Source organism: Myxocyprinus asiaticus, chromosome 39, assembly GCF_019703515.2.
Source record: "Myxocyprinus asiaticus isolate MX2 ecotype Aquarium Trade chromosome 39, UBuf_Myxa_2, whole genome shotgun sequence".
Taxonomy (NCBI): Eukaryota; Metazoa; Chordata; class Actinopteri; order Cypriniformes; family Catostomidae; genus Myxocyprinus; species Myxocyprinus asiaticus.
The window spans coordinates 24,152,109-24,179,099 of NC_059382.1; the positions used below are offsets into that span (position 1 = coordinate 24,152,109).

The 26,991-nt window shown below is 39.2% G+C and overlaps 2 protein-coding genes across 5 annotated transcripts in view; both read right to left on the bottom strand.

The window, feature by feature from the left end:
• Window positions 1-8,443, bottom strand: part of cltcb (clathrin, heavy chain b (Hc)) — a 38,494-nt gene extending 30,051 nt beyond the window's left edge. For 2 of the 4 annotated variants that reach the window (XR_007895367.1, XM_051679197.1), the window contains exons 1-5: window positions 7,904-8,442; window positions 4,197-4,404; window positions 1,634-1,902; window positions 379-540; window positions 155-268 (exon numbers count right to left, since the gene is read on the bottom strand). Coding sequence is in view for 2 of the 4 variants with exons in the window: in XM_051679197.1 (XP_051535157.1) it covers window positions 155-268; window positions 379-540; window positions 1,634-1,902; window positions 4,197-4,404; window positions 7,904-7,945 (795 nt within the window). In the remaining 2 variants the exon portion in view is untranslated. Of the gene's footprint in view, window positions 1-154; window positions 269-378; window positions 541-1,633; window positions 1,903-4,196; window positions 4,405-7,903 lie in introns of all 4 variants that reach the window. The other 2 variants (XR_007895366.1, XM_051679198.1) reach the window with 2 other exon arrangements.
• A 318-nt stretch (window positions 8,444-8,761) lies between these two features.
• Window positions 8,762-25,865, bottom strand: dhx40 (DEAH (Asp-Glu-Ala-His) box polypeptide 40). Its single transcript, XM_051678792.1, has 17 exons — window positions 25,481-25,865; window positions 25,217-25,362; window positions 25,009-25,128; window positions 15,780-16,007; window positions 15,584-15,650; window positions 15,320-15,451; window positions 14,292-14,391; window positions 14,074-14,160; window positions 13,740-13,922; window positions 13,549-13,629; window positions 11,899-12,056; window positions 11,437-11,551; window positions 11,204-11,312; window positions 10,106-10,200; window positions 9,817-9,886; window positions 9,488-9,716; window positions 8,762-9,405 (listed from the first exon to the last, which is right to left on the bottom strand). Exons 1-17 carry the CDS (start codon window positions 25,653-25,655, stop codon window positions 9,287-9,289), a joined length of 2,214 nt encoding a protein of 737 aa, XP_051534752.1. The 5' UTR covers window positions 25,656-25,865; the 3' UTR covers window positions 8,762-9,286.
• Window positions 25,866-26,991: the final 1,126 nt, after the last annotated feature.

The window sequence follows — 26,991 nt, forward strand, 5'->3', positions numbered from 1 at the left end:
TCAATTCAACTTGTCATACTGATAATACAATTTGTAAAGAAAAAAGCTGCATTACATTACAAAAATGCAAAATATAAGTATTTCTCCAGTGGAGTCAGACTTGAGAAACCCACTGTATTAATAAAATTCATTTCATATTAAAAATGATGAATACCTGCATAGCAACTGGGAAATCATTCTGGGCCTCTGGAGGGAAGAACACATCCACTGCTTTCTTTGGAAAAGGTTGATTGCCTGACGGAGGTGTTCCAACCTCAATAATGTGCAACTACAGTTGGAAAATTACAAGAGTGACATCAAATTGACAGTCATTTAAATTCAAGAACATTATTACTATTCTTCTTTCCACATGGAGTTTGTTTGAAAAAATAATCAGACCTTTCCTCCAGCTTGTCCCCGAACAGCAAAGCAGAATAGTGTGGATTCCTCAGCATTCCCCTCCATTTTGAATTGGGCAAACCCAGCAGCGTGGCCTTCGATTGGTTGCGACACCTTTCTGTCCACTGAGTAAAGTTGCATTGCACCCACAACCCGGTTTTGCTGACAGAAATGGGTTAAAAAAAAAAAAAAAAAACATTTAAGCAGGAAAACATCAAGCAGAGTGACATTTAGAAATCAACCGCTATTCTTTTTTAATGACCGATATGAACACTGATTATTTTTTACATTTAGGCGAAGTGTTCAATAATTGATATATACAACTGATTTATAATTGTTTTATTTCTGCCTTTAGACATATGAATGACTCATTTTATTCATCACTACACTCTGAGGGTGAACAGCGTTTTACAAGACAAACAATGCACATAATCAATTATGATATAATCTAACACAATTTATTGGCAATACACACTTATCCAAGTTTCTTCACTTAATGTAGCTTAAAATTTTAATAAATGCACAATTTGTCTTCCAGTATAAGAGTTCATCTTTGTTTTGTTCTGTCTAACTACCCGTATAGCAGATGTTAATGACCAGATAATCTATTAGTGAAAAAGTGTAAATATTGGTTAAAAATATCAGTCAAACCGAATAACGTTACATCTCTAGTGAAAAGCAGGTTACAGCGTATGGATAAGCCAATTTAAACCAATATCTTAAAATTATTCAATATATCAAAGAACAGATAACCTTTTAAGTGCAAATGTGTAAATACCGGTAAAAACTGTTGGTAAAACCGATTATCGGTCCATCGGTAATGACATACAGGTTACAGTGTATGGGTAAGACAAATTAAACCAATATCTTAAAATGTATTCAATATATCAAAGAACAGATAACCTTTTAAGTGAAAATGTGTAAATATCGGTAAAAACTGTTGGTAAAACCGATTATCGGTCCATCTCCAGAGACATGCAGGTTACAGTGTATGGGTAAGATAAATTAAACCAATACATTACGATTTTTTTTTTCATATATAAAAGAACAGATAACCCATTAAGTGAAAGTGTAAATATCGGTTAAAACTATCGGTCAAACCAACTATCGGTCTATCTCTTATGTCATGCAGGTTACAGCTTATGTGTAAGCCAATTTAAACCAATTCATTACGAGTTTTACATTTTATTTCTTGGGCTTTTTGTCTTTATTTGAGAGGAAAGTGGAGTATAAAAATAAAGGTTTGTTAATATACCTGTGCTGAAATTCCAATAAGGAGCAGCCATTTCTGTTTGGCGTCAGTGCGGTAGTTAATAATTTGACAGCCAGCTAAACTGGAATGCCGGTCAAAGACTTTGATAGGCTGTGAGTCTCCTTCCATACTCCAGTGATAGACGGCATTGTCTGTCACAAGTGCTACGGTATTGAGAGAGATCCACTTCCAAAATGTAACATCTTCTGTCATGGTATGGGCTTTCATCTTGCTCTTCATTTCAATGTTGAAAATTTGAAGGGTTTTTGCAGCTGAAATTCAGGGACAGAAGTCATTTGAATAAAACAACAATACTTTTTGTCTTGTTCTTGGATTGTTATTTTAATTAGTTAGCATACAGACATCAAGCATAATGCTGATATCATAATGTGTATGTTAAATTGTTATGACAAAGATATGAACAACGTGACAAAGCAGTTACAATGCAAAAGGAACAGCTAAAAGACAAACACTGCAAACATTTACAAACATCAAGCTGAGTTTTATTTTGCATTTAGTTTAACAATTTTTAGTGACATTCTATAGCTAATATGTATTATTAATTATTACATATAAAAAATAAAGTTAATAGACCCCCAAATATTAAAGGAAAATATAGGCTACTTATTTACTCTGCACTACAGATTCAAAATCTGCAATCACAAAAATCATCACCTTATCTCATGTATGTGGGCTTACAATTTACAAAACTGTATAAAAGTGTTGTTGTTTTCCTCCTAAAAATGTTGACCTGAACTATAACTGGCTAAATTTGCAGATATATTATGCAAACCTGCAAAAAGCATATTGTTTTTGTAGCCTGAGAAAGTATTTTAGACACTTAAGCAACACTTCAAAATGTATGAATGTCACTGCAATAGCAAAATATCAAAACAAAGTGCCATTTATACATAGAGCAAGCACACTTTTCAAGCAAAACATTTCACAAAAAGAAGTTTGTTCTTTTTATATTATAAACCAATAGATATACTGTTCAAAATGAAGCCAAGAAGCATTTGGACACTTTCTGGTTGTCAAACTTAGTGGAACATGTCCATAGTTAAAGGGATGAACTCCACCTGTGGTTACTTTACTAGGACACTATCCTTTAAAAAATATGTTGGGACCAGATGGTTAAAAACATTCTTTTAAATGGCTTGGAAAAGATAAGTTAATTCTAAGAAAAGGTCTAGAGTCACTTGTTTGCATAAGCCACTTGGTTTGATAATTTAGTATTTTATATATATTTTTAAATGTATATATTTTAAGTATGGCTTAAGTGTCCAAATACTGTATAATTGAGCGACTGTACTCTTTGTAATCTCTGTTAACCTGATGTCCAGGCTTCAATTTATGAGAATTTTTTTCACATCTAGCTTTGTATGCAATGATGTCATGAGGGGATAATACATAATAAAATCTGCTTTTTACTTAATTATTATTATTTTATTTTTTTAATTAATAAAGCTGAGGCCAAGAAAGAAATTGCTGCATATATTTAAATTTCTTTATAAGCTACAGTGTTTTTATCAATAAATAATAAATCAATAACTAATTGCAGTGTATAATATGTTAGAGAGGAAAAACATGAGCAATATTAATTTAAACAAAATCACAATTCATGGTCTCTAGTTAGGGTCACCATATAGACCTGACCCGAGGATCTGAAATTTGACAGCCATCAAATTTTGATTTCCAAAATCACTATGGTTTAAAAGCAATGTTACAATCTAGAACTGATAATAGTGTTTATTTGATCTCACTACTTTCAAGGCCATATTTCACTTTTCATTCTTACAATTGACTTGAAAGGCAACTGTCTAGATAAATGTACTACTCTGCAAAACTATCTGAGTTTAGATGACTTAGTGCAACATGGTAAACCTTTACATTGCATTACCAGTAGGCTACCACAACAAAACAAATGAAATAACTAAAAATTGTTGCTTTGACTATTAACAAAATGTATTCACTTTTATGCTAAACAAGTGGAAAGCAGGCTCTTGCCACGTTACATGCATGTTAAATGATCCCTACCCCCTCTTACATGGCTAATCAATCATTGAACATCAAAACATTCAGATTGACCCCACATTCAACCATTAAAATCCCACAACTCATGATAGATGAAATTGAACTCACCGTCTGCAAACATAAGAAAGCAGTAAGGAACAAAAAAATAAAAAGGAACAAAAACAAGCAAGAACAGACAAAGCATTTATGACGGCAAGACATTTCCAATGAGCATATTAAAGGCTATTCTTAACCAAAATTACAGCGAAAAGCTTTATTACACAACGAGACAAGAGATGGCTATGAACATAAATTTGTTGGAAATATGGAGGGTATTTAGAATTATCTGACAACACAAATATAATACACTATGTTATACTGAACTGTCTTCATGCTCAAATGAGAAATGCAGTCAGCCAAATACACTGTAGTCATGGAACTGTACAGTAGAAATTTCTATATTCATCGCAAAAAATTATTACATTTCAAAGATCAATGCCTTAACGTGTCCCCCCACTTTTTAAATGCTAACTACTACACCCCTGTGTCTTACCTTTAAGAGCAATGACTTTGCTGGCTGGGTTCATTATGGCACTGTCTGCAGAGATGGGCCTGCGGATGGGCGTGTTTGGATCGCTCATGTCGATGATCACCACCTGGGCCTGTTCACCCACCTTCTCCCGGATACAGATGAACTTATCTGACTCCATCGTGAGGGTGCTAAACCCAATATTTGCTGGGTTTATGCCCAGATTCTGGAGCTGTTAGAGGGGAACAGAAGTTACTCAAGATGAATACTGTTAGAAATCATAGTGCCAAATTACATTTTTGACAGGAATGAAAACAAGGCTGTGAGGGATTAACTTTAAAGTCTCTTCAATGGATTGTACTTTTAAGTTGGTTGACAAAACAATGAAAAAAAAATATCTTTGCACAAAAACTTCCGGCAGACAAAAAATAAAATACCATTTTTTTTTTTTTAAATCCAGAAATCAATCACAGCCTTGTTTCTACTCTCATCAAAGATTAAATATGGCGCTACTCTGAGTCTGAACTATGTCTATTTGGCGTCATGAACGGGATTTGGAAGAGCCCACAAATACTTTCTAGGTTTTAATGCACATCCTAGGTCCTAAATGTTTCTCCTGCAGGTTTAAATGTTTATGATGAGCCTTATTTAAAAAAAAAAAGAAAAAAAAAAGAGAGAGAGCTATGGGCACTTTTCACAAGCCCGAACTATCTTCCTTCCGCTGAGATGCACCTGCGCAACGTCAGGTTGTATGCTGTAATGACTCGAGTGATATCAAGTCAATATAACATCTTTAGTAACTTTATTGCCATTCGAGTCACATAGGTGTCAAAAATTCACGATCTTTCATATAAACTTCAATATTTTACTGATTCTTGAGATAAGGGACAAAACATGGCTTACATACAAAAGTCATCTTTATTTTAAAAATCAAGAAATTCATAACAATAAAAATACTGGAAAAGTTCAATCTAAAGGAAATGTGTATACTTTTTACTTATATTTTAAAATAATTTCATTAGAATTTTTTTAAATGCATGCTCTATACTTGGAAGCGTACCGTAACCTGTCCTCAGCAAGAGGTCACAATGTTAATCTATTAAACAAAGTGTTTAAAAATGCAACAAATTCATAAATATAAATATCAAATGAAAGGTAGGGATCTGTAAGATATCAAACAATACATTAAGAAAACTTTAAATGATATTTTCCATAAAAAACTGCCTATCAAAGTTGTGTCCTCACTTTGCGTCAACTCCTGAATAAATCAGAAAATGCCCTGATCAGCTTTAACTCCGAGTACCCCTTTCCCACTTCCTGCTCATGGTGGATGCAACAGTAGGACACGTGGTCTGGTATGTTTGATATTTTTCATATTTTTTATGACAGCTTCAACTTGTCAACTCCATCATTCCCATTATTATAATTTCTTAATTGTGGGATCAATTTTGGCATTTTAGTTTATAGAGGCATCTTCAACTGGGGGAGGGGAAATGGCTCCAGTGTACAACACATGGTTAAGATGGAAAAATATTACATTTTGTCAACTCCGTCAGAATTTTCAGAATAGTATTAAAACAGAAAATAAAATAAAATATTGAATGTATTTTATCACTTAACTCATTTACTGAACAATATTATTAGATCATTAAAGACTTTACACTTGTTGGATGAATCAAATTAAAATAGCACGCTTTTTGGTGTGTCTGACAGTTGACACAAATGACAGTAAGATGCAAGTTATGAAGTGAATAAATGTCCATTTTCAGAAAAAAAAAAAAAGCGTTTTTATATAAACCTGTTCCCTTATATCGTTCGTTAGCTGAGACCTTTGTCTACAAATATATCCATTTCAAATTAATTTAGTATTAAAAAATAAAAACTCTTTTAAACATGTTTTGTCCCTTATCTCAAGAATCAGTGATTTATACAATCTAGTAGTAGTATTTGTAATAGTAGATGACTTTATTGTGATCCCAGTGGGCAATTTGGGTGCAGCATGAGATGGACTTCATTTATCTAAACCAAGGGTCTTCAACAAATTACTGTTTGATCCGCCGCTCCCTATTCGCATATTACGCAGTCTGCGTAGGGCACCAACTCCCTAGGGGTCACCAGAAACTTCACCGGCTGCCCTTACTTGCACGTTATAAATTATTCAAGGATCCGGTAGTAGTCGCGGACACAAACCGATCGCTTCGCGCTCGCACGTCCCTGGCGAAAGAGGAGCATGTATTTTAGTGCATCCTCATTCATCGCAATATAGACCTATGTATATGTCTAAATATATAGTCACCACTGAGATTATCAAGCTGCCATATGCTACAATGACGGTGACTGCTCGATCAACATAATTAAAGGTGCATAGTCATTTTGTCCTCATTACAACGTTTTCCTCATAGAGAAATTAACTGTAATTTTGAAACACATGCATAAAATCTATCACTAACATGAGATGAAGACTCCAGGTATAGGCCTATCAGTAACCTTATAAAAGTTGTTTTATTCTGCATGGACAGTCTGTCTTTCTGTTTGTCTGTCCATTTATCTGTCTATTCTTTATACATTTTTTGTAGGGGGTGTGGCACAGTGATTAAAAAGGAAAATTTAAAATAGCACTTCATGTCAAAAAGATTGCAGACCTCTACTATATTTAATTTAATGATTATTTTAATGGCTTTGCAATGTAAACATCAAATATGTACATAAAATAATATGGTACCATACACGTTTTTATAGGCATAAAATGCAACACTCAATTTTCAGACAATATGCAACGGGGGTCCCTGCTCCGTCTCTACATACCAAGAGGTCCTTGGCCTGAAAATGGTTGAAGACCCCTGATCTAAATGTTAAATGTTACTTAAAGTGAAAAATAAAGATGTGCACAGCGTATTAACTCAGTTACAGAAAGACATTAAATGCAGCAGAGATGTTTTTCAAGCAGTAAATTTGGACTAAAGTCTTATTTTTCCTTCACAATGTATTTAATGTGTCTAAATCCACTTGGTAACAAAACCACTGAAAACATCCATCACAGAAAATCAGAATAGAAGCAATGAAAGTATGTATGCTGGGTACAAAGCTGGTGTAATCCTTTCACCCATCAGTGCATCCACCTTCATATGCTGTGACTCAAAACCTAGTGAGTTGCCTAACTAGACAGCATTTTCGAGCATCACAGGCGCGTTCGAACGTCTAGTATACTTCGAATCTTAAACGCGTGCGATTCGAACGTTCGAATAATGCTGTCTATGTAGGCAGTTCGCTCGATTTTGAGGCACGGTCACAGAAATGGATAGGAGGTCATTCATTGAGCTAGCCCTAAAGCTAACGAGCACTGTCACCTTCATCCCGGCAGAAGTACCAAATATTAATACTTGAAACGTATCGCACACTGTTGAGCAGCAGTATAGACCTTATTCCCGCTTGCGCCATCTTTGATTTTTAATGGGAATGAAAACGAGGTTGTGAGGGATAAACGTACACTCTTCAATATCACGAACGGTACAAAGCTGATTTTAGACAACTCATGTTGTCTGGAGTTCTTTGTCAACTTAATGTTCTTGGTCAGACATTTTATCAATGTTTTGTCCGCGGAACGATCCAAAAACACTTTAAACAGCAGCACAGCCCACTGAAGAGATAGTAAGTCTATCCCTCACAGCCTTATTGTCATTCCCATTAAAAATCAAAGATGGCGCTAGCGTGAATAAGGTCTATAAACTCACCTGCAGGTGCTCCTGAAAGCGGATAGGCAGGATCTGAGCCATGGTTTTGGCTTTCTGCTCACAATCCTCCCGGCCGGACTCCTCGCAATATTTCTGCCTAGCTTTAGCGAGCGACGACCTCCTCTCCACGGACACCCCCCGATTCAATACAAATCAAATACAGAAGTGCTGCGTATATTACACGGAGAATGCAAGTATCGTGTTTCGTCGTGTCAAGCCAATCCGCCAGATGGTTGATGTTTTTTTTCCTATCCTCTCTGCACGGATGGGACTCGCTCAGACCCGCAATGGCGGCGGAAACAGCTCAGACTGACAATCCGGAAGTAGCAGCGCAGAGTTTGCGATTTCAGCGATTTGTTTAATCAAGTGATCGATGCGCAAAGCTGCGATTTGGCGTAAACGAACGTTTACTACCTTTTAAAATTTTATATTTGATTTAAAAGCGCGCGTGTGCTTCGTCTGGTCGAAATGAAATAAATCGTTTCATTTTTGCCTCATCATTCAGTTGTTCATATTCTGCGTACGTCAGTTCCGGTGGCGCTCTGAAATTGATGTGAAGAACTACAATATTATGGACGCCCAGAATGAATGACAATAATAAAAAATACTAAATTATACTTATTTGTCCTTTAGCAGGTGTATATATATATATATATATATATATATATATATATATATATATATATATATATATATATATATATATATATAGTGTGTGTGGGTGAAAACCCTTTCCAAAGGACTGCCAGTTAAAATGTGTCACGTTTTGTCTCCATGTCAAAGGTTCCATTGAAATGTTTTTTTTTTTTTTAATGAAAAAAATCACTTCGTATACTTAATTTATTAACACACTAGACTTAAAATAAGACTTAAAAATGTTTATTGCTAATTGTGACTCCATTTACAGACCTTATTCACAGCAGCGCCATCTTTGATTTTTAACAGGAATGAAAACGAGCCTGAGGGATAGACTTAGAGTCTCTTCACTGACATCCCCTGTATAAAGCTGTACAAAGCTCCTTGATCACATCTGATTCTTATGCTGTATGGAGTTTTTGTCAACTGAATGTTCTTGGACAGATATTTTATCAATGTTTTGTCTGCAGAACAATACAAAAACACTTTAAACTACAGTACATCCCACTGAAGAGAGTGTACGTCTTCCCCTCGCAGTCTCATTGCCGTCAAAAATAAAAGAAGGTGCTGCTGTGAATAAGGTCTACATTCCAAATCCACAGGGACGACTGAAAAGATAACCAGAGAGCTTTGCCAGTAAAAAAGGGATTACGTTCTGCAATCTCAGATTATAAAGTCTTTTCCAGTATTAGAATTCAGCAGCTGCAGGATCTGTGGTATATATCTGATCGTGCCTCTCTCCCCCTTTTACGTGTCCTTTCTTTGTAGCCGATTCTGTTTTCGCTCCAGGTATCGGGCTCGAGCCTCCGTGATTGAACTTTCATTGTTTCTCTTTTCCATTTTCTTTGCTGTGTCCTCTGCCGCCTCTGTTTAAACATTACAATGTGTTACAAAAATAAAGACACTACTTGGCAACATCAAAATGTGGCTTAACCTATTCAAATGCACCTGCTTGTCTTTTTGCTGCCTCTTTCTTGTCCCACTGGGCCATTTCATCGTCAGTTACTTCCTCTCTTGCGACGCTACTCAGCTCATAGACGTCTATTTCATGCAGCTTTGGCAACAGGTCCTTCACCCACTCGTAACGGATGGGGCATACTGTTCTTACGTACACTCGGGAGGTGACCAACACATCATGGAAGATGATCCAGTCCAGCTGCAATTCTTGACCAAAGAGCTGAATAAAGAGAGCCATGATCACTAGATAAACACTTCTTCAATTCAATGACATAAATAGTGTCGTAATAGTACAAGTGGGCATTTGGTTAATTCCTTACACAGGATGAAGGGTGAATGAGAATGGTAGATCCATGCCCATCCATGGTGCAGAATGATTTCCCAACAGATCTGGGAAAAACAGGGTAGCTTTTATGTTAGCTTAATGGAAATTTAACACGTTGCTCTAAACTAGGGGTTTTCAACCTTTTTAAGCCAAGGACCACTTGGTGAATCCCCCAAAAATAGACTGAGATCAAACAATAATAGGCGGAGCCCCATTTGAAGACCCCTGCTCTTAAATTATGTTGAATTGTGAAGACGTAGCTGTTGTAGCAGTATGATGCTCACCTCCTGGCTACATTGGTAAAATAACCCAGGCAAAGGCATTGCCGCAGCAGCTCACTCCTACTGCCCGCAAACGTCTCGTGTGGAAAGTCTTTCTGCTACATAAACAATAAACAAACAAGATGATGATGTGGTAATTAAAAACACAAAAGTAACAGAACATACTGTTAAAATAAAAATTCTGTCAACATTTACTCACCCTCATGTTGATACAATTCCATGACTTTCTTTTTTCCATGGAAAACAAAAGACGTTAAAGGAATAATTCACCCTCAAAAATGAAAATTCTCTCATCATTTACTCACCCTTATACCATCCCAGATGTGTATGACTTTCTTTTGCTGAACACAAATGAAGATTTTTAGAAGAATATCTCAGCTCTGTAGGTCCATACAATGCAAGTGAATGGTGCCCAAAACTTCGAAGCTCCAAAAAGCACAAAGGCAGCATAAAAATAATCCAAAATTGACTGTATTGCTTCAGAAGATATGGATTAAACCACTGAAGTCATATGGATTATGTTTATGCTGCCTTTGTTTGCTTTTTGGAGCTTCGAAGTTTTGGTCAACATTCACTTGCATTGTATGGACCAACAGAGCTGAGACATTCTTTTAAAAATCTTTGTTTGCATTCTGCAGAAGAAAGAAAGTCATACACATCTGGGATGGCATGAAGGTGAGTAAATGATAAGAGAATTCTTCTTTTCGGGTAAACTATTCCTGTAACATTTCCTTTTGTGTTCCATGGAAGAAACAAAGTAATATGGATTTGGAACAAAATTAAGGTAAGTAAATGTTGACAGAATTTTTATTTTAGCAATATTATTTTCTTTTTTTAGTAGACACATAAAAGCAGATGTTTGGCAGAATATTAGGAACCGAAAGCCTCAGTCACCATTCACTTTCATTGTATGGAAAAAAATAAATAAAAAAATATGAGAGTGAATGGGGACTGAAGCTGTCAGTCTCTAATATTTTGCCTAACATCATCTTTTATGTGTCCACTAAAAAAGAAAATCATTTTGGTTTGGAACAACATGAGGGTGAGTAGAGTTTTCATTTTTGGGTGAAGTATCCATTTAATAAAGAAACTATGTGCTACCTGCTTAAGACGGTAAAGGATCTCCCTCAGCTGAGTCTCAACGCTGAAAGCTGACTTTACTGCTCTCCAATGGATCCAGTGATCTTTGCACCATGAGGATGGATTGTCACTATACGGAGAACAGAAACTTCTAGAAAACCTATATTTCCATTTGCCAAAGCCTATTTGGTTTCATTAGTTATTCTGGAATTAAATTAGGTGTTCGGTCAAATAGGTGTCTGTGCATGGCATACCTCGCTTTGCACTTTTCAAAGACACAGAGTAGCAAGAGGAAATCGTTGGAACCGCCAGCACACGCTGCTATCTCTTGGTGTCTGATCTCAGCTTCCTTTTGTGCTTCTGATTTGCCTAAAAAAATAAATAAAAAATTGTTAGTCAAAAAAGAAATCTTTTTTTCCTGATTGCAAACGGGTGTCAGAATTAACAAAAGGAGATGTTAGGCAGATGACAGCCTCAGTCACCATGCACTTTTATTAACGGGATGCATATATTTACTATTGTACTCTAGTGTAAGTTTGTTGCCTGTGTAAGTTATGTGGACTCATTGTCTGTTATCTCAGTTCTGCGAGAAGCACCCAATTAAGAAATTATGGAAACGACATTGTCTGGCAATTCTCACTGTTCGACAACAGTGTGACTAACAAAGTCACCTCAACACCTAGTCATGGCTTTCATTAGGTGTACAGTCTGGTTACCTGGTCGAATGAAGATATTCTCTACTGAGAGCATGGCAGCCACAGGCAGCATGATATCTTCAAATCCGAGAGTGGCAGCTTTGATCAGTGCACGGGTAAGATTAGGAGGAAGAGGGAACTCGACCATTAATCGGCCCAGTTTGGTCACTTCACCTCTCCTGCGATAAAAAAACATATATGATAAAGCATTTTAAAGGAATAGTTCAAATTCTGTCATTATTTACTCACCCTCATGATGCTCCAAACCCATACAAATTCTTTCTTCCGTGGAACACAAAACGTACATTTTTTTTACCAGACTTCACGAGATGTGATGTAGAGGTCTGTGTGGGACTGTTTTTTTCCATCCCGCTCCCATCTACTATTGCAAGTTTCTATCCCACACCCTCCTGCTTGTGCTAAATTTTACTCCACATTAACCCGCTCTCTGCCTGCAATGATTTACATTCCGACTGCTCCCATTCCCATAACCCTGCATTTTTTTTCCTACATAGAGCAAAAGTCATACAAACTGACAAGTTTACAAAAATAGTATTTTATTTTTATCCACATTATATCCACTTTCCATTTTCCCTTCTCCTATGATTCCCACCAACAACTCATAGAAGTGCCGCCTGCTCCCACCTTCAACTCGGAAATGTAATCACGCGCCACATGAAATCTAATCAGGTCCAGCGGGTCCCGCCTGAGTTCCGCAGGATTGCAAACCTCTACTGTGATAACATAGCCGCCATACTTTTAAAAAAATGTTTTTACCAATTATTTGATAAGAGTCACTATTCACTTGCATTAAGACAAATAAACTTGACGAAGAAGGTCATATGGGGTTGGAGCGGCATTAGGGTGCAAATGAAATGATTAAAGAATTTTCATTTTTGGGTGAACTATCTTTTTAACTTAGATATAGAACTGGCATAATGAAAATAAAACAATGTGCATTGTCATTGAGAGGTAACATTTGAATCTCAGCAAACTGGCCATTTTCCACTGCAGCGCAGTTACTTAAAGGAATAGTTCACCCAAAAATGAAAATTCCCTCATCATTTACTCACCCTCATGCCATCCCAGACTTTAGAAGAACATTTTTAGAAGAATATCTCAGCTCTGTATGTCCATACAATGCAAGTGAATGGGTACCAAAAATATTAATTTTGAGCTTTAAAAGCACATAAAGGCAGCATAAAATTAATCTGTATGACTTTAGTTAAAAACATATCTTGAAAAGCAATATTATAAGTGTGGTTGATAAACAGATCAATATTTAAGTCATTTTTTTTACGATAAATCTCCACTTTCACTTTCACATTCTTCTTCTTGTGTTTTTGGTGATTTGCATTCTTAGTGCATATCACCCCCTACTGGGCAGGGAGGAGAATTTATGGAAAAAAAAGGACTTAAATGTTGATCTGTTTCTCACCCACACCTATCATATCATTTTATGGATTACTTTTATTTTACTTTTATACCTTTATGTGCTTTTTGGATCTTAAAAATTTTGGAACCCATTAATTTGCATTGTATGGTCATACACATCTGAAATGGCATGAGGGCAAGAAAATGTATTTTTGGGTGAACTATTGCTTTAAAAGTTGACAAAACAGGTGACCGTTTGTGGATCACAATAGTATGAGATTAAATTATATTACTCACCTATCAATGGCATCATACTGATACAGCTGTTTTAAAGCTGTTAGGATAAACCTTTCCTCTGGGCAGTCAAGATATGGAAATCTAAATGCACCATAATTGGGTAAAGCAAAAAGAATCCATGTAAGTCTACTCTATCGATTATGAATAAAACAATTAAACAACCTAAAACTAATAATGCAGCCTGATGATACCTAATTACATCATGGACTCCGAGACATTTCAGTGTGAGAATGACAGACGTAAGGCTGGTCCGTTGAATCTCTGGTATGGTGTACTCTGGCATGCATGTTTCCCAGAACTCTTTATTGTAAATCCTGAAGCATTTCCCTGCTGAAGTTCGCCCAGCCCTACCAGCTCTCTGTTTAGCCTCACTCCTGAATAGAAACATCACCATCACTTTTATGACAGATTAAGTGTAGAAGTATTTTAACTTTAAACCTTACACACTCCACCTTTAAGATGCGACAGGAAACAGACATTGAAACCCTGCATGATTTTTCTAACAGAATTATGTTAAACACTCACTTTGAAATTGGTACCACCTCCAGAATATCTAATCCAACCCTTGAGTTGTGGTTTAGCTGTTTCACAAATCCACTGTCAACAATATATCTATTGCAAAAAAAAAACAAAAACAAATGTTAGACTGCCTTTGGTAGCAATGAAATGCTAAAAAATCTACAAAGTTTCCTCTAATCAAAATTAAAACTTATTTCTGCTGTGTTATTCTGTGACTGTTCTACCTGATTCCATTGATTGTGAGTGAAGTTGCAGCAATGTTGGTTGCTACCACACACTTTCTTATACCTTTAGGTGCAGGCTGAAATATTTGCCTTTGCTGATCTGAAAAAAGTAAAATATCACAAAACATGTCATGATTGCTTTGTCATTATTATTATGTGCAAGATTTTCACTAGAGATCCACCGATATTGGTTTTTAATGTTCAATACAATACTGATTATTTTTGTGTTTAAGTGTGTGATCACCAATATGCATAACTGATTTTTAATTCTTGATTTATTTCAGCTTTTAGGCACTTTAACAACTTAATCTTTTATCACTAACCTCTGGTGAACTGCTTTACAAACTAAAATTGCACACAGTCTAAAAATAATTAATTTGACTAGTTGTATTTGCAATATACACTGGTTCAAAGCCCCTTAATAAATTAACATTTAAAATGTAAAGTCTTTATTGGTAAACCCAATATTACAACCCCAATTCCGAAAAAGTTGGGACAGTATGAAAAATGCTAATAAAAACAAAAACTAGTGATTTGTAAATTATAATCACCCTTTGCTATATTGAAAGCTCTATAACCAAACATTATATGTTTTACCCTATGAATTTCATATTTTTTTTTTTTTTTTAAATGTACAGTCATTTCAAATCAGATGATTGCAACACACTCCAAAAAAGTTGGGACAGTCGAGTGTTTACCACTGTGAAACATCACCATTTCTTCTAATAACACTTATTAAGCATTTGGGCACTGAAAAGTGGAATTTTCCCCCATTCATCCATTGTGTAGGTCTTCAGCTGCATAACTGTACGGGGTCTTCATTGCCGGATGGTGTGCTTAATAATGCACCACACATTCTCAATTGGAGATGGTCAGGACTGCAGGCAGGCCAATCTAGCACTCGCACTCTCTGCTTACACAGCCATGACCGATTAAGTGGAAAAGTGTAAATATCGGTAAAAAGTATCGGTCAAACCGATTATCGGTCTATCTCTGATTTTCACAGACAAAGCTAAAGTTAGGCTTACCTGTTGGCATGGATCCATACAAAGGTAGGATAAGAAGACCTTCAACAGCTCGATCATGGACATCATACCGGTAGTCTAAGACTTCAGCCTTGTTAAAGAGCAAATCACAAGCTTTCTCGATTTCAGACTGTCCTGTTCAAAACACAAGCACAGAGCTACAAACTAAAAAGGAATATTGGAAATATGATAAATCTACAAACCTACTGTCAAAAACAGCAGCATTACTGCCTCATCTTAAATAAATTACATTACTACTGAGCTTACCAGTCAAGAAGACCAGAATATCCCCTGCTGCTTCATTTGTGTGCACATCTAAAGCCATCTTCACCACCTATAGATTATAAGCATGACAGTTTTACACTGTGTAAACAGTCCGAGTTTTAGTTTGTTTCAAACAAAGTTTGTTGAAAATAGCAAATTTGTAATAGAGTTTGTAACATTCTGGATTGTAACAATACACCTCTTTCATGTAGACAGAACTATCTTTATCTTTTGGACCAATCAGATTGCAGAATTTCTCCTTCACTGGATATGTACGCCCAGGAATGGTGAATACAGGACAGTGCCCATAAAAAGAGCTTAGCTTTTCAGTTTCTAATGTCGCTGACATCACAATCACTTTCAGGGGTGTTTTACGGCCATGGGACCCTTTTGACGGAGTCTTTTTAAGTAATCCAAGCAAAACATCCTGTAGAAAAAACAATTCAAGACAGTCACTAAGGAATTAATCAAGCCATCTTCTGCATACTACCAAGCTGTCATAAACAAAAAATAATAATAAATCGTACCATATCATTCCCAGGTTTTTTTTTTGAGAGGGTAACACTATGATGAATTTTGGACATGTATTATGGTAATTCCAAGGCATTCATTTAAAGGGATAGTTCACCCCAAAATGAAAATTCACTCATCATTTACTCATGCCATCCCAGATGTGTATGACTTACTTTCTTCTGCAGAACTCAAAGATTTTTAGAAGAATATTTCAGCTCTGTAGGTCCATACAATGCAAGTGAAATGTGGCCAGCACTTTGAAGGTCCAAAAAGCAAATAAAGGCAGCATAAAAGTAATCCAAAAGACTCCAGTGATTTAATCCATGTCTTTTAAAGTAATATGACAGGTGTGGGTGAGACACAGATCAATATTTAAGACCTTTTTACTATAATTTCTCCTCCCTGCCCAGTAGGTGGCGATATACACAAAGAATGTGATTTGCCAAAAACAAAAGAAGAAAGTGAAAGTGGAGATTGATAGTAAAAAATGATTTAAATATTGATCTGTTTCTTACCCAGACATATCATATCACTTCTGAAGATATGGATTTAACCCCTGGAGTCATATGGATTACTTTTATGCTCCCTTTATACGCTGTTTGGACCTTCAAAGTTCTGGTCACCATTCACTTGCATTAAAAGGACCAAAAGAGCTGAGATATTCTTCTAAAAAGCTTAATTTGTGTTCTGCAGAAAAAAAGTCATACACATCTGTGATGCTATGAGGGAGAGTAAATGATGAGAGATTTTTCATTTTTGGGTGAACTCAACTTTAAGCATCTATGTGTACCAGTAAATACCATGGTATATGAATGGTAATCATTCATTACCATGATTTACATCAAACTTCCAAAGTAAAATCATCACTGATCACCCATACCATCACTGTACCATGATACCCCCACATTACTTTTTGTAAGAGAGAACTAAGAGCATTATAAAAAAAAAAAAAAAGTTAACCTTTCACTAACTTCCCAGATAAAACGTCTCTGTTACGTATGTAACCTCAGTTCCCTGAGATGATGGGAAGGAGACATTGTGTTACTAAGCTGTCGTTATAGGGAGTGTCGTTCTACACGACCTAGTTGAAAACCTTCTATAATAAACACCAATTCTAAAACTGGCTATGGTGTTTAAGCCCCGCCCTTTTAGGCACGAAGCTGTCTGATATAAAAGCAGGCACGCAAACACCATTCCCCAGAATTTTCTGACTGAGGGACAAAGAGCGCATCGACCAAAGTTAGGTCCCAAGTCGGAACCGTAGCCGGGCGAGGGAGGTTCAGCCGACTTGTTCGGCCTATAGAAGTGCCGGCTTCGGGTGCGTGATATGCAGATATAGTCACCACATAAACTTTGAGTATTGACGGAGTGAGCCCTGCGTCCAATCGCTCTTGAAAAAATGTGAGAATTTCAGATATGGGGCAGTTCACTGTGTCTTTGCCATTTGAAAAGCACCAATTAGGAACACATTCCATTTCAGTGCGTATAGGCATCTTGTAGACGGCACTCTAGCCTGTAAAATGGTGTTCATAACCGACAGAGTCAGTTCTGGCATGTTTAGTGCGCTCCGTTCAGGGGCCACACATGCAGGTTCCACAGCTTGGGCTGGGGATGCCAGATTGTGCCCTGGGCTTGAGAGAGGAGATCCTTCCTCAGCAGTATTTCCCATGGAGGGCCGTCCAGAATCTCTTTCATTTCTGGAAACCAGGACTGATTGGGCCACTTCGGAGCAACCAATAGAATTGTTTCTTTGTCCTCTTGGACTTTGCATATGACAGAGTGAAGGAGGCACACTGGGTGAATCGCGTATTTGCGTTTCGCAGGCCATTTATGCGTCAATGCATCCACTCCTAGCGGAGCTTGGGACTTGGAGTACCAGAGGGGACAGTGGGCATTCTTTGCGGATGCAAATAGATCAATCTCCGCTTTGCCAAATATTTCCCAAATCCTCAGGACAGTCTGAGGATGAAGTCTCCATTCGCCCGGCATCGCTCCTTGGCATGACAATACGTCCGCACCATAATTCAGACAGCCTGGGACATATGTCGCCTGCAGGGAGAGGAGATGACGCTCGCTCCACATTATGGCTGGGCGATGTGATGATGTAATCGGATATTGACAATGTCTTACAAAGATCCCGATGCCAATTGCGAACAGATGATGATCGGCAATATCGGGAAATGGCAAAACCATGGATCTGGGAAGTCGCCAAATATATTAAACAGTGGCCAGGGTGTGAAACTAGCACCCGCCACCTGCAAAATACCATGAGGCTGAATCCAGTTCACAAGCTACTCATCAAAATGTATTTCATGCACAGGTAATTTTGCTCATCTACCCGCAACAGGTGGGTGACACATGACAAGAAATGCTGTTATTCACAAAGACACACGCTTGAAGAAACACACTTTATTATATAATCGCTGTTTGTTCAGAAGTGTGCAGCACGAGACTGTCTCGTGGAACAAGCATATGTAAAGAGTTTTCACTCTTTTTTCATTCGTCTGAAAACTGTTTGCAAGAATAATGTTGTCTATGAGAATGCTGCATATTATCTCATATCATATCGGGAGGTGCTGTGAGTTTAATACGCTTTATCTACTCGCAGTTGACATGCATTGCGGATTCCTACGTAATGCAAATGGAGCCATTGGAGATGGTAAATGTTTGGATTTGGGGAGGTGGTTAAATATGATTTTTTTGATCACTTCGTTATTTTATTGCTTTTTTCGTTTAAAGTGCAATTTGAATTTAGAAATGTCTTTTGTTTTTCGTGTTTCAATAAATGAATAACATTTTTAAACCCAAATCAATAAAGCAAAAATTCACTGACCCTCAGCAGGGGGGTTGACGATGTAATCGGATATCGCAATATTTTTTAAGGCAATTATCGCTAAAATATTTTTTACATATCACCCAGCCCTACTTCACAGGAGGTGACGCGTCAGTCTCAACATTGGCAGGGAACGAATTCTGCCTTGGCGGTTTATGTATGCCACAACTGTCATGTTGTCCAAGCGAATCAGAACATGATAATTCGCTATTTCGGATTGAAAAGTGTATAAGGCAAGGAAAAGAGCCAACAGCTCCAGGCGGTTGATGTGCCACGCCCTCTTCGCACCTGCCCAGGTGCCGAAAGCCAGGTGTTCGTTGCACACCACCCCCCAACCTGCGTTGGAAGTGTCCGTGGTCACCACTTTCCATCTGAAAATCTGCCCCAGCGAGACACCTTGCTGGTAGAAGGCAGGAGCTATCCAAGCTAGAGCACCAAGACAGCGGCAGGATATAGTGATGCACATGCGCCCTTTGCGCCAGGCATGTTGTGGCACATGGCGTTTGAGCCAGCACTGAAGAGGTCTCATGTGTAAAAGACCTAATGGAATGATGGCGGATGCTGCCACCATAAGCCCTAAAGCTTTTTGAAACAGCTTCAGTGGAAGTGTTCTCCCCAGTTTGAACTGAGACAGACATTGGAGTATGGCCTGAAAGCACTCGCTCATGAGATGCACGCTCACTCAGGGAGTTGAGATGGACTCCCAAAAAGGAGATTTGTTGGCTGGGGGAAGAGCATGCACTTCGCTCAGTTGACATCGAGGCCCAGGCTGTTCAGATGTAGGAGCACTCAGTCCCTGTGTTGGCATAACAGAGCCTCTGATTGGGCCAGTAACAGCCAATAGTCGAGGTAGTTTAAAATGCGCATGCCACTCAGTTTCAGAGGGGCGAGTACCGTATCGATGCACTCTGTGAACGTGCGAGGAGCCAGGGACAATCCGAAGGGCAGGACTTTGAATTGATAAGCAGTTCCTTGGAATGCAAATCTCAAAAACATCTTTTGATGTTGCACAATTTTAACATGAAAGTACGTGTCTTTCAGATCTATCGACGTAAACCAATCGCATGGGTGGACTTCCGATAAGATCCGTTTCTGAGTAATCATTTTGAATGGGCGCTTTGCAAGTGCCCGATTCAAATGTCTCGGATCTAAAATTGGCCAAAGCCTGCTGTCTTTCTTTAGGACAAGAAAACAGCATCTGTAAAACCCTTTGTGGGCTTGACAATCTGGAACAACCTCTATTGCTTTCTTTGCAAGAAGATTGTGTATTTCGGCTCGTAACACCGGCGTGTCTCTGGACGGAACCGAGGAAGACAGAACACCACTGAAACGGGGCGGCCAACATGCAAACTGGATCGTATAATCATGTTCAATCATTTTTAGCACCCAGTCAGAAATGCCCTTAAGGGCTTGCCACACGTCCAAGTAACAGGACAAAGGGCAATTTGGTTTGTTCATTGTATGATATAATGCACCGCTCACCATTGAGAAGCGGTTGTGCATAATGTGTGGGCTTTGAAGTGGAAAAGAGCTTTTTATTGAAAAAGTGTGAGCGTCTCGTGCATGTGCAACGAGCGCTGTACCCTCTTTTTGCACTCTTTATTGCATGTGATTGAATGCGAGACACAGAAACAACATTTTGAACAACAATATTCCTTTCCCAACAAACAGCAGTGGGGAAGAGGGGAACAGCATTGTGTGTCTCCAATCGAGCCTTCTTTTTCCACGTCATGCATTTCCGTGAGGGCCAAAACTACCAGGTTGCCCATTGACTTTCATGGCTCACAGCGCTAAGTCCGTAGCGGTGCGGACCTCTATGAACATCTCTGGATCGTAGCCTTGCTTATCCATTTGCTTGAGGAGCTTAGCTTGGAAAACTTGACGCACTTGGGTGCTGAACCAGTTTGGCGCGCTGCGGAGTATGCTTTTCCAGCCAGTGCGGACATCAGTCGACATGGCTTGGAAGGTTGAACGGGGCAATTTCCACGCCCTGCTACTCGCCGGACAGAGATGTGCTGCTACGCCACTGCCACAGGGGATAATTGGGCATAACATGTATCTTCCCCGTGGTCCACTTTAGTGAGGAGAGTGGAATCGCTGTGTGAGCGAACTGAATAGGGTGCGCACAAAGATTTTGTCAGTTCGTTATGAACTTCTGGGAAGAAGGGGGCAGATCTGAGGAATACGGTCACTTGACGACGTCCGGACTGCAGGAACCATTCATCAAGGCAAGATTTTTCAGGTTCCTCTGGAGGAGACCACTCGAGACCGAGCTCTTCGACTGCCCTTGAAAGGACGCAAAGCATCTCCTTGTCAGTGGTGCGTGCACGCTCCTCGCCCTCGCTGGGGAAGGGACGGCAGCGTCCTCCACTGACAACTCGCCATATACAGCGAGAGACATAACATCATCCCCAGTGTCATAACTGCCGAACGTGACAAGGCTGTGTGCTCCTGCAGAGGGCCGAAGCTTGTCACGCATATACTGTATCGGCATAGACTCAGTACATGGAGATTGAGGGGCTCACAGGGCGTGTGCCTGTACGAGGTCCACCTCAAATTCATCCTGTTCAACCTCGCGGCCCCACCTTGCCTCCTCGTGTGATCCCTCGTGAGTCACAGAAGTGGCAGTTGGGAGGGCACAGGAGGCTGAATCGTCCCTCAGAAAGAGGGCAATTCGCAAGCGAAGTGTCTTGAGACTCATGCCCTCACAGTAAGGGCAATCTGTCTCCATGAAAGCTGCCTCTGTGTGGGCATGGCCCAGACAGCGAACCCAGCTCTCATGTTGATCTGATGGCGGGATGTGTCCCTCGCATAAGGAACATTTACGGAACGACATCTTTAAAAAGACACGAACACGTAAGCGGCATATACAGGTGCATCTCAACAAATTAGAATGTCGTGGAAAAGTTCATTTATTTCAGTAATTCAACTCAAATTGTGAAACTCGTGTATTAAATAAATTCAATGCACACAGACTGAAGTAGTTTAAGTCTTTGGTTCTTTTAATTGTGATGATTTTGGCTCACATTTAACAAAAACCCACCAATTCACTATCTCAAAAAATTAGAATATGGTGACATGCCAATCAGCTAATCAACTCAAAACACCTGCAAAGGTTTCCTGAGCCTTCAAAATGGTCTCTCAGTTTGGTTCACTAGGCTACACAATCATGGGGAAGACTGCTGATCTGACAGTTGTCCAGAAGACAATCATTGACACCCTTCACAAGGAGGGTAAGCCACAAACATTCATTGCCAAAGAAGCTGGCTGTTCACAGAGTGCTGTATCCAAGCATGTTAACAGAAAGTTGAGTGGAAGGAAAAAGTGTTGAAGAAAAAGATGCACAACCAACCGAGAGAACCGCAGCCTTATGATTGTCCAGCAAAATCGATTCAAGAATTTGCGTGAACTTCACAAGGAATGGACCGAGGCTGGGGTCAAGGCCTCAAGAGCCACCACACACAGACATGTCAAGGAATTTGGCTACAGTATTCCTCTTGTTAAGCCACTCCTGAACTACAGACAACGTCAGAGGCGTCTTACCTGGGCTAAGGAGAAGAAGAACTGGACTGTTGCCCAGTGGTCCAAAGTCCTCTTTTCAGATGAGAGCAAGTTTTGTATTTCATTTGGAAACCAAGGTCCTAGAGTCTGGAGGAAGGGTGGAGAAGCTCATAGCCCAAGTTGCTTGAAGTCCAGTGTTAAGTTTCCACAGTCTGTGATGATTTGGGGTGCAATGTCATCTGCTGGTGTTGGTCCATTGTGTTTTTTGAAAAGCAAAGTCACTGCACCCGTTTACCAAGAAATTGTGGAGCACTTCATGCTTCCTTCTGCTGACCAGCTTTTTAAAGATGCTGATTTCATTTTCCAGCAGGATTTGGCACCTGCCCACACTGCCAAAAGCACCAAAAGTTGGTTAAATGACCATGGTGTTGGTGTGCTTGACTGTCCAGCAAACTCACCAGACCTGAACCCCATAGAGAATCTATGGGGTATTGTCAAGAGGAAAATGAGAAACAAGAGACCAAAAAATGCAGATGAGCTGAAGGCCACTGTCAAAGAAACCTGGGCTTCCATACCACCTCAGCAGTGCCACAAACTGATCACCTCCATGCCACGCCGAATTGAGGCAGTAATTAAAGCAAAAGGAGCCCCTACCAAGTATTGAGTACATATACAGTAAATGAACATACTTTCCAGAAGGCCAACAATTCACTAAAAATGTTTTTTTTATTGGTCTTATGATGTATTCTAATTTTTTGAGATAGTGAATTGGTGGGTTTTTGTTAAATGTGAGCCAAAATCATCACAATTAAAAGAACCAAAGACTTAAACTACTTCAGTCTGTGTGCACTGAATTTATTTAATACACGAGTTTCACAATTTGAGTTGAATTACTGAAATAAATGAACTTTTCCACGACATTCTAATTTATTGAGATGCACCTGTATATATATATATATATATATATATATATATATATATATATATATATATATATATACACACTATATTGCCAAAAGTATTCGCTCATCTGCCTTTAGACGCATATGAACTTAAGTGACATCCCATTCTTAATCCATAGGGTTTAATATGACGTCGGCCCACCCTTTGCAGCTATAACTGCTTCAACTCTTCTGGGAAGGCTTTCCACAAGGTTTAGGAGTGTGTTTATTGAAATTTTTGACCATTCTTGCAGAAGCGCATTTGTGAGGTCAGACACTGATGTTGGACGAGAAGGCCTGGCTCGCAGTCTTCGCTCTAATTCATCCCAAAGGTGCTCTATCGGGTTGAGGTCAGGACTCTGTGCAGGCCAGTCAAGTTCTTCCACACCAAACTCGCTCATCCATGTCTTTATGGACCTTGCTTTGTGCACTGGTGCGCAGTCATGTTGGAACAGGAAGGGGCATTCCCAAACTGTTCCCACAAAGTTGGGAGCATGGAATTGTCCAAAATCTCTTGGTATGCTGAAGCATTCAGAGTTCCTTTCACTAGAACTAAGGGGCCAAGCCCAGCTCCTGAAAAACAACCCCACACCATAATCCCCCCTCCACCAAACTTCACAGTTGGCACAATGCAGTCAGACAAGTACCGTTCTCCTGGCAACCGCCAAACCCAGACTCGTCCATCAGATTGCCAGATGGAGAAGCGTGATTCGTCACTCCAGAGAACGCGTCTCCACTGCTCTAGAGTCCAGTGGCGGCGTGCTTTACACCACTGCATCCGACGCTTTGCATTGCACTTGGTGATGTATGGCTTGGATGCAGCTGCTCGGCCATGGAAACCCATTCCATGAAGCTCTCTACGCACTGTTCTTGAGCTAATCTGAAGGCCACATGAACTTTGGAGGTCTGTAGCGATTGACTCTGCAGAAAGTTGGCGACCTCTGCGCACTATGCGCCTCAGCATCCGCTGACCCCGCTCTGTCATTTTACGTGGCCTACCACTTCGTGGCTGAGTTGCTGTCACTGACAGTTGACTGTGGAATATTTAGTAGCGAGGAAATTTCACGACTGGACTTGTTGCACAGGTGGCATCCTATCACAGTACCACGCTGGAATTCACTGAGCTCCTGAGAGCGGCCCATTCTTTCACAAATGTTTGTAGAAGCAGTCTGCATGCCTAGGTGCTTCATTTTTTACACCTGTGGCCATGGAAGTGATTGGAACACCTGAATTCAATTATTTGGATGGGTGAGCGAATACTTTTGGCAATATAGTGTATATATATATATATATATATATATATATATATAATAGCAATAAAGGATACTCAGGCCGAAGCGCTGCATGGAGCAGGTGTGTCGTTGAAGCGTGGACCCGGTCACCAAAAAGCGTCTAAAAAAAAGCTTCTAAGACGAGAGACGAATTGCTGTCTTGAAGGAAGAAAATTCATTTATGCTTTTATGCCGGACAACTTCACGCCTAAAAGAGCAGGGCTTAAACACCATAGCCAATTTTATAACTGCCCTTATTGTAGAAGGGTTTTAACTAGGTCGTGTAGAAGGACACTCCCCATATCGTCAGCTTAGTTTTGCAATGTCAAGTGAACTGAACCCCAAACAACTTTGAAAAAGTCAACATACTGTATTCAAGCTCCTCTCATGGGCTTCATCCAGGATCACTATGCTGAACTGTGTCAAACTGGGGTCTGCGAGAATCTCCCTCAGCATACAGCCATCTGTCATGTATTTAATCACAGTGTCCTGATACAAGGAAAAAACAAGCCCATTAGAATAATATTCCATACCTTACTTAACTCATGTGTTAAATATATGTGGTATTGTCTCCCACCTTTGTAGAGCAGTCATCAAAGCGCACTTGGTAGCCCACCTCCTCACCCAGCCTGACACCCATCTCCTGAGACACCCGCTGGGCAACAGTGATAGCTGCAACCCTCCTGGGCTGTGTTATACCAATTCCGCCATGCCTACAAAGATCTGAAAAAAATAAATAAATAAAAATAAACACATTATATATATAAAGACTGAAGATACACAGCTGAGGAATATGCATATGCAAGTTCGTTCATTTCTGAGTGTAGCAGAACATACAAACCTGCTTTATACAAGTACTGAGGCAATTGAGTGGTTTTTCCGCTGCCAGTTTCACCCGTCACGATCAGGAACGTGTTTTCTCTTACAGCCTGAATGAGTTCGTCTCTGTGCTGGTAAATAGGCAGGTGTCTTGATTCATACTCCTCTGTGCCTCTGCTCTTTTCTGATTTTGACATGTCTATGACTGTTCATGCACTTTAACGTTGCTAAAAGTGATATATTTCGGTCCTCCAGACGCTTGAGAAAAGTTCAGCAGTATAATGATAAGTCGTAATCCGTAGACGCTTTCTTAAATGGCACAGCAAACATTGTTTTCATCTTGTTTATAATTTGCTGTTTGGTTGGTTCAGTATGTGTGATGTTTGACGTTAAGATCTCTCTTCTTCACTTACGGCCCTCTCTTTAAACTAACAGTAGTGCCACCTGCTGGATAGGATGTATTATTACAGTTACTAGCCCCTTTCACACATACAGCCTTTTCCAGGAAATTTGGTGCATTTTTCAAGTTCGAGGTCATGTGAGAACACGACCTTCTTGAAAATACTAGTACATTTTGCTCTGGCAATTTCCCTTAATGAGAAGTTGTATCATTACTTATCAATTTCCATATTGATGATATGTGTGAACAGCACATGTGGTACATTTACCATTAAAGGCAACCCAACAATTTTCCTGTAATTTACCTGGATGCACGTGTGAACAGGGCTACTGTTTGCTATTATGATGTCATTTCAGTTTTTGGTAATGGTCCTGATAATATCAGTCAGTATGTTTTTGCTAATATTGACAACACTGTTCACAGTAAGCGCCTGCCTTAATGTAAATTCTGGTTGAATTGCATAGTTACAGCGCATGCGCAGTAAGTGGTGGTAGTAGACTGTTGTGTTCAATCAAAATCAAATCAAATCACTTTTATTGTCACACAACCATATACACAAGTGCAATAATGTGTGAAATTCTTGGGTGCAGTTCCGAGCAACGTAGCAGTCGTGACAGTGATGAGACAATTAACAATAAACATCAGATTTACAACACAGTTTAAAATCTAATATACACATAATTACACACAACACAATATACAAATAATAACATACAATGTACAGTATACAATACACACAATATAGAATACACATTACACAATAAAAAAAGTATATATAGTATATATAGAATGAACAGTAGGTCGTATTGTACTGTATTGACAGTCGGTTGATAGTAAGTTGTTAAGAGAGAATATAATATAATAATAATATAATTTATGACAGTCCGGTGTGAGATATAAGAGTAATACAGTGCAGTGCAGATGTATTTTGATCGTGGGAGATCAAGAGTTCAAAAGTCTGATTGCTTGGGGGAAGAAGCTATCATGAAGTCAGCTGGTGCAGGTCCTGATGCTGCAATACCGCCTGCCTGATCTTAGCAGTGAGAGCAGCCCATGGCTCGGGTGGCTGGAGTCTCTGATGATCCTCCGAGCTTTTTTCACACACCGCCTGGTATATATGTCCTGGAGGGAGG